The sequence below is a fragment of the Panthera uncia genome (assembly GCF_023721935.1).
Source record: "Panthera uncia isolate 11264 chromosome A3 unlocalized genomic scaffold, Puncia_PCG_1.0 HiC_scaffold_11, whole genome shotgun sequence".
In the NCBI taxonomy this organism is placed as follows: Eukaryota; Metazoa; Chordata; class Mammalia; order Carnivora; family Felidae; genus Panthera; species Panthera uncia.
Window position 1 is genome coordinate 78,764,079 of NW_026057578.1, and position 18,292 is coordinate 78,782,370.

At 34.7% G+C, this 18,292-nt stretch overlaps 1 protein-coding gene across 14 annotated transcripts in view; it reads left to right on the forward strand.

Annotated features, from left to right (window-relative positions):
• EHBP1 (EH domain binding protein 1) overlaps nt 1-17,633 on the forward strand; it is a 375,396-nt gene extending 357,763 nt beyond the window's left edge. For all 14 annotated transcript variants that reach the window (XM_049650279.1, XM_049650277.1, XM_049650275.1 and 11 more), the window contains 4 exons: nt 8,697-8,796; nt 9,923-9,996; nt 16,316-16,430; nt 16,659-17,633. In XM_049650279.1, the coding sequence (XP_049506236.1) occupies nt 8,697-8,796; nt 9,923-9,996; nt 16,316-16,430; nt 16,659-16,749 (380 nt within the window). In that variant the 3' untranslated portion in view covers nt 16,750-17,633. The remainder of the gene's footprint in view (nt 1-8,696; nt 8,797-9,922; nt 9,997-16,315; nt 16,431-16,658) is intronic.
• The last annotated feature ends 659 nt before the right edge of the window (nt 17,634-18,292 follow it).

Sequence of the window (18,292 nt, forward strand, 5' to 3'; positions counted from 1 at the left end):
AGGAGGGGGTTACCCAAAAGAGTAGCTGACTGACTGCATAATACATCTTTGGAGAAACTCTTTATTAAAAGGAGCCTATTTGGAGAATATCTACGTGGTTTGTCCTTCTATATTTTAAAAATGATACATATTTAATTTCCCACATTCTCAACAGAATCTAATCTCATTCTCACCTGGCATTTAGTAAATCACCTATTTCATCTGCATTGCCAATTTCATAAGCTGATTTTAAAGATGCTCTGCTTTTAATATCAAAATCTCTTCATGTAAAAAATGATGAAAACTTACATCCTCGGTGAAGGTTTTTATGTTATAAATATTTAGTTTTTCTTGTTGAGGACTTTGTTTTAAATTATATCCACTTTTACTTCAAATTGTCATTTTCATTTTTTTCTTTGTTTTAATAACTAGTAAACTTTTAAATGTGTTCTAGTAGTTCATAATTTTCTATCTTAAAATTTACCTTCTTTAGTCTTTTATATTAAGAAGTATTCCATGATCTCCTTTGTTCTTAAATCTCTAACACCCTGGAGATAACTAGACTCTTGTTACCTGGAGCACAGCCACATTGTTATGTCCTTGTTATGGTTGTCCTTTGTATGCAGTAGTGACACTGATGACCCAGTAGGGCATCCACTTTGTTGTTCCAGCTGCAGAAATGAGTTTGTACTGATTCACCCACATTTTTTTACCTATCCTGCTTAATACCAAAGACATACTAACTATACTAACTGTAAAATTTGTTATGACTACCAAAGATTTAAAATATAATTTGTGTTGGGGCGCCTGGGTGGCTCAATCGGTTGAGCATCCGACTTCGGCTCAGGTCATGATCTCACAGTCCGTGAGTTCGAGCCCCGCGTAGGGCTCTGTGCCGACAGCTCAGAGCCTGGAGCCTGTTTTGGATTCTGTGTCTCCCTCTCTCTCTGACCCTCCCCCGTTCATGCTCTATCTCTCTCTGTCTCAAAAAAATAAATAAAGGTTAAAAAAAAATTTAGTAAAATATAATTTGTGAGTGTGGAGTTGTTTAGAAATTTACCCTCACTGTAATTATTCCTGATAATGTGTCTCTCGGCATTAGACTATGAGCCTTTTGAGGAGAGGGACCACATCTTGGTCATCTCTGTATCTACATTTCCTGGCACAGTGCTGCACATGCCACATTGGCACATGCCATCACCCTCTTCATTATCATCTAGCTACCATTTTTAGTCTTGGGTACTGTGCTAAGGACTTTACATAGATTTTTTCATTTAATGCCTCTAACAACCACATGAGATAAGTAATTTGATTACCCTGATGGAAGTGAAGACTAAGGGGCACCTGGGTGGCTCAGTTGTGTAAGCTTCTAACTCTGGACTTTGGTTCAGGTCATGATCCCAGGCTTGTGGGATGGAGCCCTGCATTGGGCTGTATACTGAGCATGGAACCTAGTTAAGATTCTCTGCTGCCCCACCCCCCACCTTCTGCCCCACTCACCTGCTTATGCTCTCTCTCTCTCTCTCTCTCTAAAAAAAAAAAAAAGGGAAACTAAGAGAGGTTCATTAGTCTAAGATCAAGGAGCTCAGTCAATTTTTTTTTTTTTTAGCCAAACTGGAAAAAAAGCCATTTTGGATGCAGATCCAGTGTTCATCTTATTTGCATCATATTCAAATGATGGCCCTAATTAGTGACAGAAACTATAGATAGTACAATTATACATTATGCTTGGCCTTATCAGAATTTATAGTCTTATCCACAAAAGTTCCTCAGAATCAATACAAGTAAACATTCATAAGGGTGGTACTTAATTTAAAGAGGTCTTTATTCTAAGGTTTGTAAGTCATTTCCATATATTTATGAATATTTCCATAAAATACTTAAGTTATAGATTGGGTTCTGAGACTGCCCTTTAAAAAAAAAAAATATGTGGGGCGCCTGGGTGGCGCAGTCGGTTAAGCGTCCGACTTCAGCCAGGTCACAATCTCGCGGTCCGTGAGTTCGAGCCCCGCGTCAGGCTCTGGACTGATGGCTCAGAGCCTGGAGCCTGTTTCCGATTCTGTGTCTCCCTCTCTCTCTGCCCCTCCCCCGTTCATGCTCTGTCTCTCTCTGTCCCAAAAATAAATTAAAAACGTTGAAAAAAAAATTTAAAAAAATAAAAATAAAAAAAAAATATGTCCAGGGGCTCCTGGGTGGCTCAGTTGGTTGAGCGTCCAACTTCAGCTCAGGTCGTGATCTCGCGGTTCGTGGGTTCGAGCCCCGCGTCAAGCTCTGTGCTGGCAGCTCGGAGCCTGGAGCCTGGGATTCTGTGCCTCCCTCTCTCTCTGCCCCAACCCACTCGCATTCTGTCTCTGACTCTCTCAAAAATAAATAAACATTAAAAAAAAATTTTTTTTAAATACATCCAAATGACCTTAAAAAAAAAAAAAAAAGATGAGGGGCGCCTGGGTGGCTCAGTCAATTGGGTGTCCGACTTTGGCTCAGGTATGATCTCGCAGTTCGTGAGTTTGAGCCCCACATTGGGTTCTGTGCTGACAGCTCAGAGCCTGGAACCTGCTTGGGATTCTGTGTCTCCCCCTCTCTCCCCTCTCCTGCTCACGTTGTTTCTCTCTCTCAAAAATAAATGAAAATATTTTTAAAAAATTTAAAAAAAGATGAACCTCTATTCTCCCAATGAAAAAGATGAACCTCTATTCTCCCAATGATAAGAGCCTCCCAGAAATTTTAACTTCCTTAAATATATAAAAGGTTAGAAATATCTTTTATAAGATTTAATTTAGCTATATAAACAGGCATATTTAAAATCACATCTTAAAATACATTAATCTGGAAGTATTGCTTCTGTCCACTCCTACCTTTCACGAATTACTTTTATTCAACTCTTCATGTTTGTCTTTAACATTAATGTCTCTGTCACCTCTGGAGCCACTCTCTAAGTCCTTTCCATGACATGACTGTGTGAAGGCCCTAGGACAAGGAGGGGGGTACAGAGGAGTCCACCAGGTGCAGTCCAAACAAAAGGGACTTGGAGAGGGGAGAACTGGCAGGGGAAGCTATCCATCTGTAAGCATGGCTCACAATTCAAATTTTCCCATTACAGGATGCCTAATTGATTCACTAAGTAGACAGTAGTCTGGTTCAATGATGCCTATATAAAAATGACTCACTATATTTTATTTTATAAAATATGTTAAATATACCTTTAAAAAGTAAATGCAGTTTTAGAGTTATGTTCTGAGCGTTTTAACTTTAGTCACATGCCTATTTGTGGGTAGTCAAGATAGTCATGCATTAAGTGAAATGTGGATCATATTAATACCTTCACATGCTCTTAGCACTGAAAGGTTAGCAAGTGTAAACCCATCCCATATGTAACTTAAAATACTAAACTGTAAGTAATGTAAAGAGTTTTTTCAGTTATAATTTTTCCCATTATCATTCCTCCCATGCTTTTTAAATTTATTTTTATTTTTTTGCTGTTTTAAGTTTGTGCTAACTTTATCTTTGGGAAATCTAGCAATGACCTTTGGCATAAAAAAGGCTGTTCAGACTCAATTAAGGAGTTGGTACAAGAAGACTGCTCTTAATTTCCAACCTTTAGAAATAGCTTCTTTTTATGTACAAGTTTATGGAGGAAGAATTTTGGTGAAGTTGTCTGTACCTCTTCCTGTAAGAAGTACATGCTAAAAGTCTATCAGAATTTATCTGTGGAGAGTTGTTGCCCTGAATCTCTGTTTTACCAAATGAGTAGATAAGAGATGTTTTTATTTTGAAAGAGTATGTTAGTTTTTATTTTACTGTAACAAAAGGAGATAGGATTTTCCCCAAAGTTTATATTCTTAAGACTATAACAAATATATCATGCCAAGCAAATAGTTTTAAGACCACTGCTGCTGAAAAACATCAATAAAGATTATGAGATTCTTCATGTATTGATTACTGTTTGAGGATATTCTTGGGGTAGAAACATTTATCAGCTATTTGCTTATATAGTAAAATTTGTTTTCATAATAAAGCTATTTCCTAAGTTGAAAATATTTTCTAAAACTGATACACTGGAATCTTGCAGTAATGTTGGCTTTAGGGGTTCATGTGTCCATGGCCCTACATAACTACAGTAAATTCCTCTTTTCTGTCCATTAAATAAACTACCAGATTTCGCTTCCTTTGTTATTAAAATATGTTTCTGCAGTACCAGCTACTTGGATACCTTCATGTGTCTCTCTACTGTAATAGAGTCTGTCTTTCAAAGGTCATCATATTGGTGTTATCATACCATCAGGACAATTTGTAATGGCAACTTTTTTGTTTTTATGTTTGGTTTGGCTTTGTTACATTGTGTCCTTTAAGGGCCATGTGTGATCACTGGTCAGCCATCTCTTTGATGGGGCTTTGGCAAGATTTCAGCATTTAATGTTTTCAAGGTAGAAAATCTTGAATTTGTTTATATGTACAACAGTAGCCCACTACATCTTGGTATTTTCATTCTTTCGCACCGAAATCATCTTCTGTTTGGCTAAAATTGTATTGTTCTTTATTTTACATTTATATAAGTACTCACTGTCTAAAAATATATCTTTCTAAATAGGTAAGTTTATGGTAGAAGATTAATTAGGGAAGATCAATTGGTAGACAGTTTTTGAATATATGATTGGTAATTTTAGGTTTTTGGCATCACTTTCCTTTTATTCATTTAAAAATTTACATTGAAAATACTACTTCTGAAAAAAATAAATGAAAACTACATACGTATTCCTGGATGAATGAATGAATTCTTGAATGAAATTAAATCTTAACTGTAAATCTTTTTTTTGTTTTTTTGGAGGAGATGGAATATAAAAATGGTTGCTATAGTCAACCTGCTTTTATTAAGTATTTATACTGCATATAATGCTATATATTATGATGCTGTGTCCTCTTAAGTGGTTTTGTGAACTATGTCATAGGGGGAATGATTTGAAATTATATTTACATAGTTACTCTTTCTGTCATTATCATTATTCTTGATCATTTAATAATTTTTACAAATCGTATCCCAGCTGTCGTAATTGGCTAAAAGAAGAAACTGACCTTAAGAGATTGTGATGTCAGAAAAGATGTTACATTCTTAGAGGCAATATAAAAAACAGAAGTCTTTAAGGGAAAAAAAAAAAGAAAAAATATAGTACCAGAGATTATATTAGTCAATACTTTAAAATGTTAATGTGATTATGTTATTTGTAGTATATTTACCTGAGGCACTGTGTTTTAAAATACAGTATAACAACCCAGCCATGTTTTTACATTTCAGTAATTGTATATTGACCTATAGTATTTTGTCACTTTTTATTTCAAAATCATCTTCAGGAGTATATGTCTTGGATTTTTCAGTTTGTAAAACTGAAAAAAAAAATTAGATTTTTTAAAGTACCAATATTGACTCTATGGTGACAAAAATGTAGCTGTAATTACAAATTAAAGATAATTTTGAAGACAAGTAGTTAACCAGGTGAGGTTAAACAAGATAAAATGATTTATGGCCATTTTATAAAATAATGACAGTCTTCATTTTAAGCTACAATGTAAAGTGCTTTATTCTGAGATTATGTATTGTGGCAGAAGCTAAAACTGCCTTTTTTCTAACAGTGCCAGAATACAACCTCTTTTTCTTTTTGCACTAACAGGACTGCTTTACCACCACAGCCCACTCTAAGTAATTAAATCAATCCTTTGTACTTACCGTATTCTCCTCTAGTGACGGTACTAGATCTGATTATATGCTTCATGCATATTCAAAGTACCGCACTGACAGCTCTTTAATGAGCTCTTACTTAATCAGTATGAACAATGTTCATCTTGTTCTTTTTTTCCTCATGCATTAGAGCTAGGAACAGTTGGGAAAAATGAAACATCCAGCATTCATTTGAAAAATATATTGTACTTTGAAAAGTGTCTAAGCTGAGGAAGTTGCATTCTGCCCTTTAAAAGTCTGATGGACAAATTGGATTACTAGTATTGGATTAAATAACAAATGGTTAGAGGAGAAATGAGAAAAGCTCACTGTGATCACAGGCTTTAATATTTTTTGTTACTTATAAAGCTAAAGGGGTCTTTAACCAGTTATTAAAGTCAGGATTAATTTGTAATGGTTCAACTTACTGGCTTTTAAAAGCTTTTTAAATTTAAAAAATTTTAAATCCCGAAAAACAATAGTGTAATGATGTATTAGAAGAAAATTTAATTTTTTTATTACTAGGCTAAGTATAGATTTCCATCATTGTATACTATCTCAGATAAGGAGATAGTGATACAGAATTGATTTAACCTCAAATATGTTTTTTCAGTTAATTTATATAATCTATGTGGCAGGGTGTAATGTGTCTTTAAATATTTGTTATTGTTAGGCTTATTTCCTTTTGAAACACAAGACTCTTGTATTATTAGTCATTTCCTAACAATTAGAGGAGGGGTATCTTTTATTCCTACTTAGAAATCATAGGCATGAGTTAAACTAAAAATAACACAGTACCATATCAATATTGTTTTTCCTCAAGGAAGCAGTCTTCCATTGAAGAAAATGATGCTAATTTAAGAGTAGGCTAGTTGCTTCTAGTATTGCTGAAAGCCTGAATTATAGGTTAAGTTAAACTCAAAACAAAGTTTTAATATGTCTATATTTTTAGAAGGCACTTATGTTATGAACATACGCATTAAGTCTTTAATCAGCAAATAAAATATTATAAAAACTGCACCTATTAATATTGCACACATGTGTCATTTCACTGATCAAAAAGGCCTTCACCAGGGTACAATTGGCCTTTTTCCAAATTGCAAGCTTTTTCTCAGCTTTTTCTTTCTACTCTTTCTTCTTTTGTTGCTACCCAGGGATTTTGTGCGTATCGCAGCCTGTATCACAGCCTGTATCACATGACCAGTGTCAAGACATCACATGGTCCAAAGTGAATACAAAACCAGCTACCCTAAAAGAGAGATTAAAAATACTGTAAAACAATAAAGACTTTTGTTCATACTCCAAAAAAAATCTATCCTACGTCTGCTTCATATCATAAAGTTTTAACAGCATTTAATGAAGGCACGTATCCTCACTATTCTCCCTAATCATGAACAACAGATATCTATTTTATAGGAATGCTCTGAAGTAAATGTTTGATCTTTTCCACACAGATCAGCTCTTTATATTCTGTTTCCATTCTAAAAATTTCTTCAGATTTCTGTTAATGCAGAAATAAATTATGGTACGTCCATAATTTATGCAAATATTAAAAACAATGAGGTAGATCTTTGAACAGCATACCAAAAGCAAATCACAAGGCAATATATAATATGATCTTACTTATGCTAAAGACAAGAAACCTGTATGTGTCTATAAATAAGGCATAATGCTTGTATTTGATACACATAGTAATCTGTGTGGTCTGAAAGGAGAGAGGCTAAACTGTAGAAGTACTTACTTCTGGAAAAAGGATATGGAGAAGGGAATGGGGGAGGGAGGGGTTGGTGAAAAGAGGACATGGCTTTTCACTTAGGTATTTATTGTCTGAATTTTTTAAATGGGCTGGTAGTATGTTTGAAAGTTAAAAGAAAATATCTTGCTTAAAAAGAAAATAAAACTAAGATATTTTATTTTTTATTAGATATTTAAGTTAGCCGTATGAATCCATACAGAAGTGGAATTGAAGTATTAAATACTGGGCTAGCAAAACAATAAACCAGTCATAGGTGAAATTCAGAAAAAAGAAAGTCAAAAAATTATAAATTTGACAGGTACAATTTGAATGGAGAAGTGGGAAGAAGGTGGGGATTAATATTTTTCTTGAATGTGATTGTGGCCTACTTCTACATGAACAATACCAAATATATACTATATATTATAACCCTTGATATATACTGGCCTTCGGTGGGGAGTGGTTTAGATGATGAAGAATGAATTTTAAATGTGCAATCAGTAAATCTAAATTTTAGATCTTTTCTCTGCTGAAATGTTTTATGATTTACTGATTATTATTTTCATTATTATGTGTCTTTTTACAGGTAGCTAAAAGTATTTTTTGTAGCCTGGTCATTTATACTATATTTTAAATAATTTGCATGTGTTTACCCTATTAGGAATGATGAGTTCCAGAAAGATCCATGAATATATATCTTTAGTGTACTTTGGGGGAGGAAAATAAGAAAAAAAAACAAGTTGTTACAAGTGGAAGCTTTCACAAAAATCTTTAATGATTTTTTAATGTTTGGTGGGTTTTTTTGTTTTTGTTTTTTGTTGTTGTTGTTGTTTATCATGACCATATGTCTGTCAGCGGCATGAGTTCCTCACTAAAATATAATAACAAGTCAGCCTCTGGGGAGGATTTAAAAGTTGGAACACTTTTTTCTTTCTTTTTTTCTCTCTTTCTTTTTTTCCTTCTTTCTTTCTTTCTTTCTTTCTTTCTTTTTTTTTTTTTTTTTTTACTGTACTAAATGTTAGTATGATCTACAGATATGTTCAGGGGGACTGAAATATACATGCTGAATAATACCAGCTTTAAGATTGGCTTATGAACTTTTAGATGTTGATTTAATTTTTCAGGCCCTGGACTTTATTATGTTATTGTAAACAGTCTAATTTGTACTATTGGGGTAGCTAAAATGTTTCATGTAAAAAAAAAACACTTGTGCTAAACTACTACTTGGCTTGTAAACTGTCATATAATAAGAAATAATTTGCTGAATTACAGGAAGGAACACAGAAGAAGAAGAAGCTATGATGCAGGAATGGTTTATGTTGGTGAATAAGAAAAATGCCTTAATAAGGAGAATGAACCAGCTTTCTCTCCTGTAAGTACTCATGCTTATGCTTGTTTTTCCCACAACAAATGAATCTTAGGCTTTTTGTCATTGCCTTCTTTGGGGTTTCAATTTAATTAGGCTTAATATTTTTCTTTCCTTGGAGATTATAGTATAGTTTATATAAAAATAAAAATTAAAAATTGTATATAATAATTTCTCATCTGAACAGTGAGTTTTTTAAAATAGTGATATATACTGAAAAAAATGTTTATCATATAGAAAGCCAGGGAATATAAAAAATTTATGTATTTAAGAAATAAAACCCTTGTGCACAAAAAGATTTGGATTATATATATTAAGGGTTAGAGGGGAAAAGAAATAAAATTAAACTTTATTTAACATCACATTTTAAGTTAAAAATGGAAATAATTCTTAATATGGACAAAAGTACATTTGTATTTCACAGATGATGTTACCCTAAATTTGGATGATTCCTCAAATCATAAAAAGATCACTTTTGTTTACAGTAAAATGGAGACTAGACCAAATGTAAGCACTTCTTGGTCTTTAGCATTTAGTTCACTATAGGACTTAATGCGTGTTTCTTTCTCTTCACTAGCAATATTCTTATATTATGCCACCTAGTGTGGGAAGGAGCAGGCTTACATGTTTTATTTTAGCAAGAACCTCTATTTTTGTCATTTCTGCCACTCCTGAACTTGATTAAAAGAGTTATGAAGAGGCACAAAACTCAACCATTCCTGGATTTTTAATTGTCTCTGTATTAAATTTTAACTGGTAGTACTTACATGTTTCTTATATTCTTTTCACATGGTGGTCTACACAAAAGAGTGTTTATTGTGAACTATGATAAATATTTTACAAAATAGCCTTATACCTGGCACTTAATACAAGAAGAGTTGAAGAATGAGACTGCTTATCTGAAGATTAAACTATACCTCTGTGCAATTCAAAATTGAAGGAGAAAAATGATAGCACTAGTAAATATTCAACCTAAGGAAGGTTTTAGGTTTGTGTATCATTTGTTTGGAGTAGCTTAAAGTTAAAGAGAAAAGTCAGTTATGAGTCCTAAAATCAATGTAACCTAAAGGTTCTTTTAAGTGTTTAATGATTTAGTAATTAGCATATTGATGAACTTTTGCAACTTGCCTAGGGAAAAAGAGCATGATTTAGAACGACGGTATGAGCTGCTGAATCGGGAATTGCGGGCAATGCTAGCCATTGAAGGTAAGAAATGCTGTGGTGGTGTGAGGTATGTGAAGTGTCAACTGTCAAAGAGATTTAAAGAGTGTAATACACTTCTGGTCTCACTAGGTGTGGCCTGACTAGGAACCAACAGGAATTACAGATAATGCCTTAGAGTCAGAAAGCAACAGTCACGTAAAACCTAAGAACCATAATTCAGGTAGATATTCATTATGTATGCTAGTAAACACAAAATTGTCTTAACTCTTGTCAGTAAGCTGAAATGTCCATTAAGTGGAAAATATAAGGAGTGAAATGATTTAATTGCCTTTTACTATGTGAAATTTAAGGTTGTTTTTACAAGGGAGGTTGGGGAAAGATTTATCATTTTGATTTTTCACATCAGACTCTAAATTTTACCTTAATATTTAATTGATGTCAACACTGAAATATGTCTGCAATCTACTATAGTTCTTAAGATCCCAACTCCTATTAAATGAATATTCAGGCAAAGATTGACATAAGAGATAAATGAAACACTTTCATTCTTTTCATAAAGCTTTTAAATGAATTATATAGTAATCCATGGTTCATAACATCAGTAAACATCAGCTAGCTTAACTGTGGCATTTACTATATGTGATTAAAAAAAAAAAATTCTTATGTGTTTAAGAATGCTGTTCTCCTTACACCTTTTAGTTGAAAATGTCTTATAGTTCAAAGATGTCTACTTAAAAACTAATCCTTTTGGGCTCTGTAAAATGGACCTTTTGTCTAATCAATGCAAATTGATTTTCCTATTCTATATTGACCTCTTAACCCATTGACTGTCCATAGTAATTTCCTTCTTTACCTGATAAGGTACCTGATCCATAATAAGCCAATTCTAATTAGTTTAGAAACTAGAAATTTAAGTTTTAAGGGAAAGCCAAATGAAACCATATATATTTTTAAATATGTCAATTAATATTGTGATTAAATAAACTATATGCTATTTATCTAAATGTAATCTTATCCATGTATAAAGGTTTTATTTTTAATTACTTTTGTATCTGTAATCTCATTTGATAAATATGACTGACAACATTTGTATATCCTCATTTAGAAATATGATTTACCTTATTTAAAAGCCTTCAGATAACTAGTTTCCTTCAAATGGCTATCCAAATGTATCAAATTATAAATTGATAATGACTATAGAATTTGTCAAAATTATTTAAGAAGTTCTGTGAAACTTGCCACTGAAATAAAACGCACAGGTATGCTAAATGGTATTTTTCCTCTTGATAAAATTTTTGTAGTCATGGTGTAGCCTTTAAAAGAGATTGGAAAGCTAAATAGTTGAAAAGTGGGTATAGCAGATACTATTTATATGGCATATATATGTATGTGTAATATAAAATGTATGTATATATAGTATGTATAATGTATGACTCATTATACAGTTTATTCTTTATAGATTCATTATACATTACACTGAATACAGAGTATTAAAAACACTCTCTCATGTATAGTAAGTTAAATTATCCCAAAAATACAGCTTGATACAATACAGTTGACTTTTAAGGCAGATAATGCTTCTGTCCCCAAACCAGTATTATTACCAAATACCATCTTAAAAGGAGAGCCATGATACATTTAAAAGATCTCATTTTTATGGGCAGTCCTGTCCCTATATACCAAACCTGCAGTCTTGAATAACTTAACATTTTATCTGCCTTTTCTTCTACATATCAGTATAAAGTCATTTTTAAAGAGGGGGGGGGAGTGTTTTTCTTCTTCAAACACCTTTAATACAATTGGTAGTTTTGTGAGGTTTTGTGAGGTTTTGTTTTATTGTTTAATTAAGGTCACTGTTCCATATGTGATTGTGCCAGTTTCTGTTGCTGGTTGAGGGAAAAAAGAGACTTGAGGAAAAAAGCAGCCTGTTGATGACAAATAAAGACACTTTGTTAGTAAGAGGCCTGTCCCACTAGCCTGGGCAGTGCATGGGCTGGGCTGTCCTAGACAGGTACTGACTGCGTGATGATCAGTTCTGTGAATACAGTGTCCTCTGAGCCAGCCTTTAGAATGTACGCACATACAGTTCAGTAGCCTTTTGGAGTGTTAAAACCCACAGAAAAACACATGAATAGGCAACACTAGTTGGTTTTGTTTTGCCTTCCTTTGTTTCAAGGTTCATTCCTCTTTTCTTTCCTGTATCTTCTATTTAGTAGCCATAAGATGGATTTCATAATAAGTAAACTAAAATATTTTCAAATAAATCTGCTGCTAAAACCATTTACCAGGAGAAAAGCACAGAATGTTAATAGCCATATAGCACATTGAAAGAAATATGAACAGCTTGGTTGAGAGGGAAAAAAATTCAATATATCCATTCTTCTGAAAATCCATAATCACTTTGGCCTGTTTTTTGCCTTTTTTTTCCTTGAGGTGTTTTTCATAGCAGGAGTTTCACTCTACTGAGCTAAGTTGTAGGATCCCTTAAGCTAACAAACATCTTTTAGATACTTTTCCTATAGTTTTTTTGTTCCAGATTATTTAATGCCCCCTCAGGAAAGATAAATTCATTTCTGCACACATTGAGGTGGGCTTTTAGAAAGTGGTGTGTTCATTTTCTGCACAAGAAATGGATCTTCTCTAGGATTTTGTACATCTTGATTTATTCTTGGCTTAGAGTTTGAAGTGGGTGCTCTTCTAAAGGGATTTATGCATAGGTTCACTATTTTTGTAGTTATGGTTTATATGATAAGCTTTTTATATTTAAAATCAATATGTAATCCTGTGGAGGAGCTTATCCCCTAAAACCCCATTTGTAAATCTATTTTAGCTTTGTTACACAGCACAGCCACAGTCTTCCATAGATTGATTAGGTACAGCAGTAGAATCCTATCAAATGGCCTGCTCTGATGATGATGCAAACTCTTTCAGGATTGCTAGTTGACTGGAACTAAAGATAAGACTTGACTGCAATCTCCCAATGTGCTCTTTACAAAACTAGTGTTAATTTTCATCAAAGTGCCAGGCTTATTTATAGTGGCAAGGTTGAAGGTTTACTACAAGAACTTTAGGTCCTTTCTATCGAAGTATTTATAGGTATTTCTTTTGCCTTTTTTCCAAGGTAATTATCAACTTCAGCAAATAAACTCAATCGGGGAATGAATAATTGGCCCTATATATAAAAAACAGATTTTTAAATTAACAAAACAGCTCAGTGCAGATGGACATAAACAGAATCTCTTTATTTCAACACTTTGGCTCAAATGCAGCATCAAAACTTAATCCTATTTGTTGCAAGAGGATATGGCTTTTGTAGCAAAAGTACACTGGAATCTTTAAATTAATCAGAAGCTACATTGTAGTCTGTTCAAGTCAAAGTCAGTGTATCTAGCTAGCTGTGACTGGTGTTATAGGTGAGTAATCCTTTCTTAAAATGCATAACAGGTAACACATAGACTTACATGCAGGTTTTTAAAACATGACATTACATCTAGGTGAAGCTATTAAAAGGGAATTTAAAAAAATTTTAAATTTAGGCATGAACATACAAATGTAAATCTTGATCAGTTTTAAAGATATTATTAAATTTTTCTTTAAATCATCAAAATAGTTTACTTAACTTCCCAAGTCAGCATTCAAATATGTGTGTGTGTGTGTGTGTGTATAAATATACTCCCATGAGAAAGCAAATGCCAAGTAAAAGTAGTCTTGCTAGTATAAAATCTACTCACTGCACATAGCTATTTCCTCTACAGTTGACTAATATTTTGTAGATAGATACTAATGTAGCAATGACAAATTTAATATGAGAAATCCTTAAATTTATGCTGCAACATTTTAAATTCTAATGTCAGTTAAATTTGTGAAATGGTGAAAATAACCTAAATATTCATAACTAAAAAATGTTTTTGTTATTGTTACAGAAATGTCATTATTGAACTAGGAAAAAGTTAAGATTTTTAAAAATTATTCAATACTTAAGTGGTTAAAAAAGAAAATTTTGTCTCATCCATAGTGTTAAAGCCTTATCTTGATATTTCTAATTATTAATTAAAGCTTTAAAAGTGACTGGTCAAGTACAGAGAAGGAACAATTTAAGAAAATTATAGGTCTGTTAAAATTTATTTTTTCTTGGTTTTAAAAATTTCTATAATTTTCAATTTAATTATATTTTTTAAGTGTATGGTAGAGGAAATTTATTTCCCAGTTGTAAAGCTCTTATCAAAATGTTTTGGAAGAATTATAAAGCTTATAATATGAATGATTTCTTGAGGTTGAAAGTAGAAAAATTAATATTCATCAAAACTGGTAATCTTAATAATTATAAAATTTAGTTACAAATCTTCTACAAATTTAGCAGATTTTTCTCTGAGTTGATATTTCTAGAACTACAGTTACCTGAAATTAGACTAGATGACCTTAAAGATCTTTCCAACTGGAGTGTCTATTAATTTTTCTGCTGTGTAGAGTAAGACTGATTAAGAACAGGAGTCAGATTAGAAAATTGTCTAGCATTCCTGACCACAGTTGCATTTAAATCCAAAGAATAAATTGTGGTAGATATGGCTTTTCTTCAGTGTTGCTGTTTTGTTATTATTTTTGTTAATTCTCATATTCAGAAAAAACTTTTCCATAGTAATAGTTTTACTCCTTCCCATGCTATAGAATATTTCACTTCTCTTTTTACAAGAACGCGTAATGTGACCAGTTATTTAATGTCCTTATTTGTGTAATTTTTGTATCAAATGTGGATAATTAATACATGGCATGTTTCATATGTATATATGTATGTATGTATTTGAGCTTATAAAGAAAGGAATAGTGATAGAATTGAATAAGCCATTCTAGCTTTTTGCTGCTATTCTAACCTTTATTGCATGATGATGCATCTAATTTTTAATTTGTAAATACAAGATAGAATTCCCTCTAGCACCATTTGCTTTCATAAAGCTGCTGAGCAGTTTGCTGTCTTGAATAAATTTTGCTTTGGAGGGGGTCGGGGGGATTTGAACCAGCACATTCTTGTGTGGTTTGTGAAGATTCACATGGTAACCAGCGGTGTGCATTGTTAGGTTTATCTGAATAAGCACCAGCCATGTGAGTTTTAACATGATTGCCCAGGGCAATGGAGAGAGAAGAGAGAAACCCGAAAGGATTGCACTCCTCTCTGTTTTTTTGGAAAGTGCATTTGCTGGGGGAGGGGGCTGCATGAGTCAGTGCAGTGGCCAGGGTTGGTTGTTTTTTTTTTTTGTTTTTTTTTTTTTTTTTTTTTTTTTTAAAGCTGGTGTCCTGTTTCCCTCTAGGTCCTCATTTGTTCTGCTATCTGCCTCATCATCTACTTCTTCTTTTCATTGTTTACCTTCCTAATGAGGGAGGCGGGGTAGACTGGGGGTTGATTGACAGCTACAAGCCCTTACAGTCTGGCCAGAGAGCAGTTGGCTTTGGTTTTAAAAGTGCTTTAAATGTTCGATTTGGTCCTGTTTTTATTAAACGAAACTGCTGCTCATCTTAAGGAAATTACCAGACCAGCGAAGATTAAGAAATATATTATGGGGTCCTAAAACCTTCAAAAACCCTGCCACTACCCATGGAAAGCGCACTGCCCATCGGATTTTCCAACCTTTAACGTGGGGTTTCAAAAAGAAGTATGTAATTTTTCCTTTGCAAAAGTGCTTTGATTTTAAACCACCCAGCAAACCTCTCCAAAAGAAAACTGGCTGTGATGCGATCGAGAGCTGCAGTGTAATATTGCAGAGCAAATTTATTTTTTACTTCAAAGAAAAATGCTAATTAGCCGATTCACTACTTTTAAAGTTATTGTGAAGCATATGGCGCCCAGTGTGAGATACATCCAACTGCTAAAATAGAGCGAAGAGGAAATTAGCGAAGAATGGGCTGTATGGGGTGAGCATGGGGGTGGGGGAAGAAGGATAGGTTCTCAAGCAGATTCTCCAGCCTTTTCAGAGTGATTTTTATCGCCCATCTCTGCTTCCCGCCCCCTCATTTATCCACTCCCCCCCCCCCCCCCCACCAACCCTCGGGCTGATCTCTTCTGGGCCTCCGGCTCTCCCTACCCCCTCTTTGGCAAAATCAGGTGCGCACCTCCGGCTGACAACCGGCTCACACCTGGCCTCTTTTGCAGGTTCCAGCCCAGCCGTAGCCATCTCCATCTGTGAGAAATATTTAGGAATTGGGGTTTTAGGGTGAAATCCTCTTCAGGACGGCCATTACCCCATAAAACACTAGTTAGTGGTTCTGTAACATGGTTTGCGGAGAGATACAGGGCAACTGGAAAAGGCGGGAAGGGAGGCGGGTTTGCCAAGGTCTTGCGGGTGGGTAACGAGCCTCCCGTCCTCTGCAGACTGGCAGAAAACCGAGGCCCAGAAGCGACGCGAGCAGCTCCTGCTGGATGAGCTGGTGGCCTTGGTGAACAAGCGCGACGCGCTCGTCAGGGACCTGGACGCGCAGGAGAAGCAGTGAGTGGGCAGTGGGGTCGGGGGTCGAGTCTCTGCCGCCAGCCGAGGGGCCGAGAAGTTTGTGGAAAGTTCAGTCCAGAGGTCTGGAGTGGGCCGGGGGCAGCGCCCCCCTCCCCGTGCTGGCCCCAGGATTCTTATTCCCGCTGGGGCTCAGATTGCGGGGTGAGAGGGGAGTGCAGCTCTGCCCTCCACGTAGAAAAATAAATGTATTTCCTGTTTGACTTCCAGGGCTGAAGAAGAAGATGAGCATTTGGAGCGAACTCTGGAGCAAAACAAAGGCAAGATGGCCAAGAAAGAAGAGAAATGTGTTCTTCAATAGCAGCCGGACCAGAATCTCCCAATATTTTAATCCTGGGTCCCCCGACCAGAAAATGTCAGATTCGTTGTTGATTTAAAACTTTTAACATTTTTTGGGGGCTGGATTGTACTTCTTTACCACCACCCCCACCCCTTTTCCTCCTTCTTTGCCAGATAATATACAAAACTCCAAAATAGCTTTGTTTAAGGATTTGTGTGTGTATGAGTTAATCATTTTCTTGAAATCATGTGAAATAAATTTGCACAGATACCTTGTGAGTGATTGGTATTGAGAGTGTTCAAGAGGCTGTTCAAAGAAAAAAGAAAAAAACCTTTCTCTTATTATTTTCCCCTCAGTTTTTGATGGGAGGAAAATTTGGAACATTTTTGTTGTTGTTGTTGTTGTTGTTGTTGTTGTGTTAATAGCATAAATGGTGGGGAGGGGGGTGGAAGTGGGGGTAAGAAAAATGTCATGAATGATTTTTTTTCCAGTCCTGCCATATGTAATACTTGACTCTGTTACCTAAATTTTATAGTTAGATCATATTCAATCTACTTATTAAACTGTGTTCTATTTACCAGTGGGATTTTCTGCAGTTGTTTTGCATTTCACTGTAAGGATAATAGAGTTCCTGTCCTCTGCTTTCCTTAGAGGATGGCCCTTTAATGTAGCCTGAGACAAGTCCTGTGATTTGAAGGTGAGCTGTGAGGATGGGGCTAATTGACATGCATCAGTTTACAAAGACGGTCTTATCATCTGAGAATGCGCCATCTTTTGCTCTGGATAATTATTTATTACATCTAGCTTGGTTCCTACATTTTGTTGGGTCTCAACATTGGCTCAAGAATGCTGTTAATATTTATTCTGTATTGATAAAAGTCTGTCTTGCCACTATGAGTAAGTCCCCCAATTAAGATTTTCTTCTCTAGCATAGCACTGTCATTTTTTGTGTGAAAATGGTTATCTGTTTATTTATTACAATACTGAGTCATATATAAATTTTCAATAAAAGCAGAAACTTTCTTACCTTAACCACTGCTGATACTTCCTTGCAATGAAAACTTGACACTGGTTTGAGAAGTTCCTGTATCCATAGGACTTCATGTGGGAGAAAATGGTCCTCTTGAATGCAGAGCAGGTACTAGGCTGTATTTGGAGCTGAGTAAGTTTATACGATCCCAAAGGGGCCCTGCTGACACACAAATGCGAACTGAAATACAATTAGTCATATTTTTCTTAAGCAGTGTAAACTATTCTCTTTTGTCAAGAAGGGTCATCTCTGTTAAAGATTTAAGGAAATTTGTGATTCCACGGCACTGAAAAAATGCTAATAATATCTTGACGAATTTTCCACGTTATTTTCAATTGTTAATAATGTTGCACTCATTAGGAAAAATTATGACTTCTGATAACCTGCAAATCTGTAGGTGCTGAAGTGAAAGAAAGAAAGGTTATTGTCGGCAGGGAGGATACATGCGTGCAGGTGTGTGTATGAGATGAGGGAAAGGGAACTTTTAACAAGAAGTTCTAGGCTACAGAAAAAAATTGGCGATTTTATGGTAGT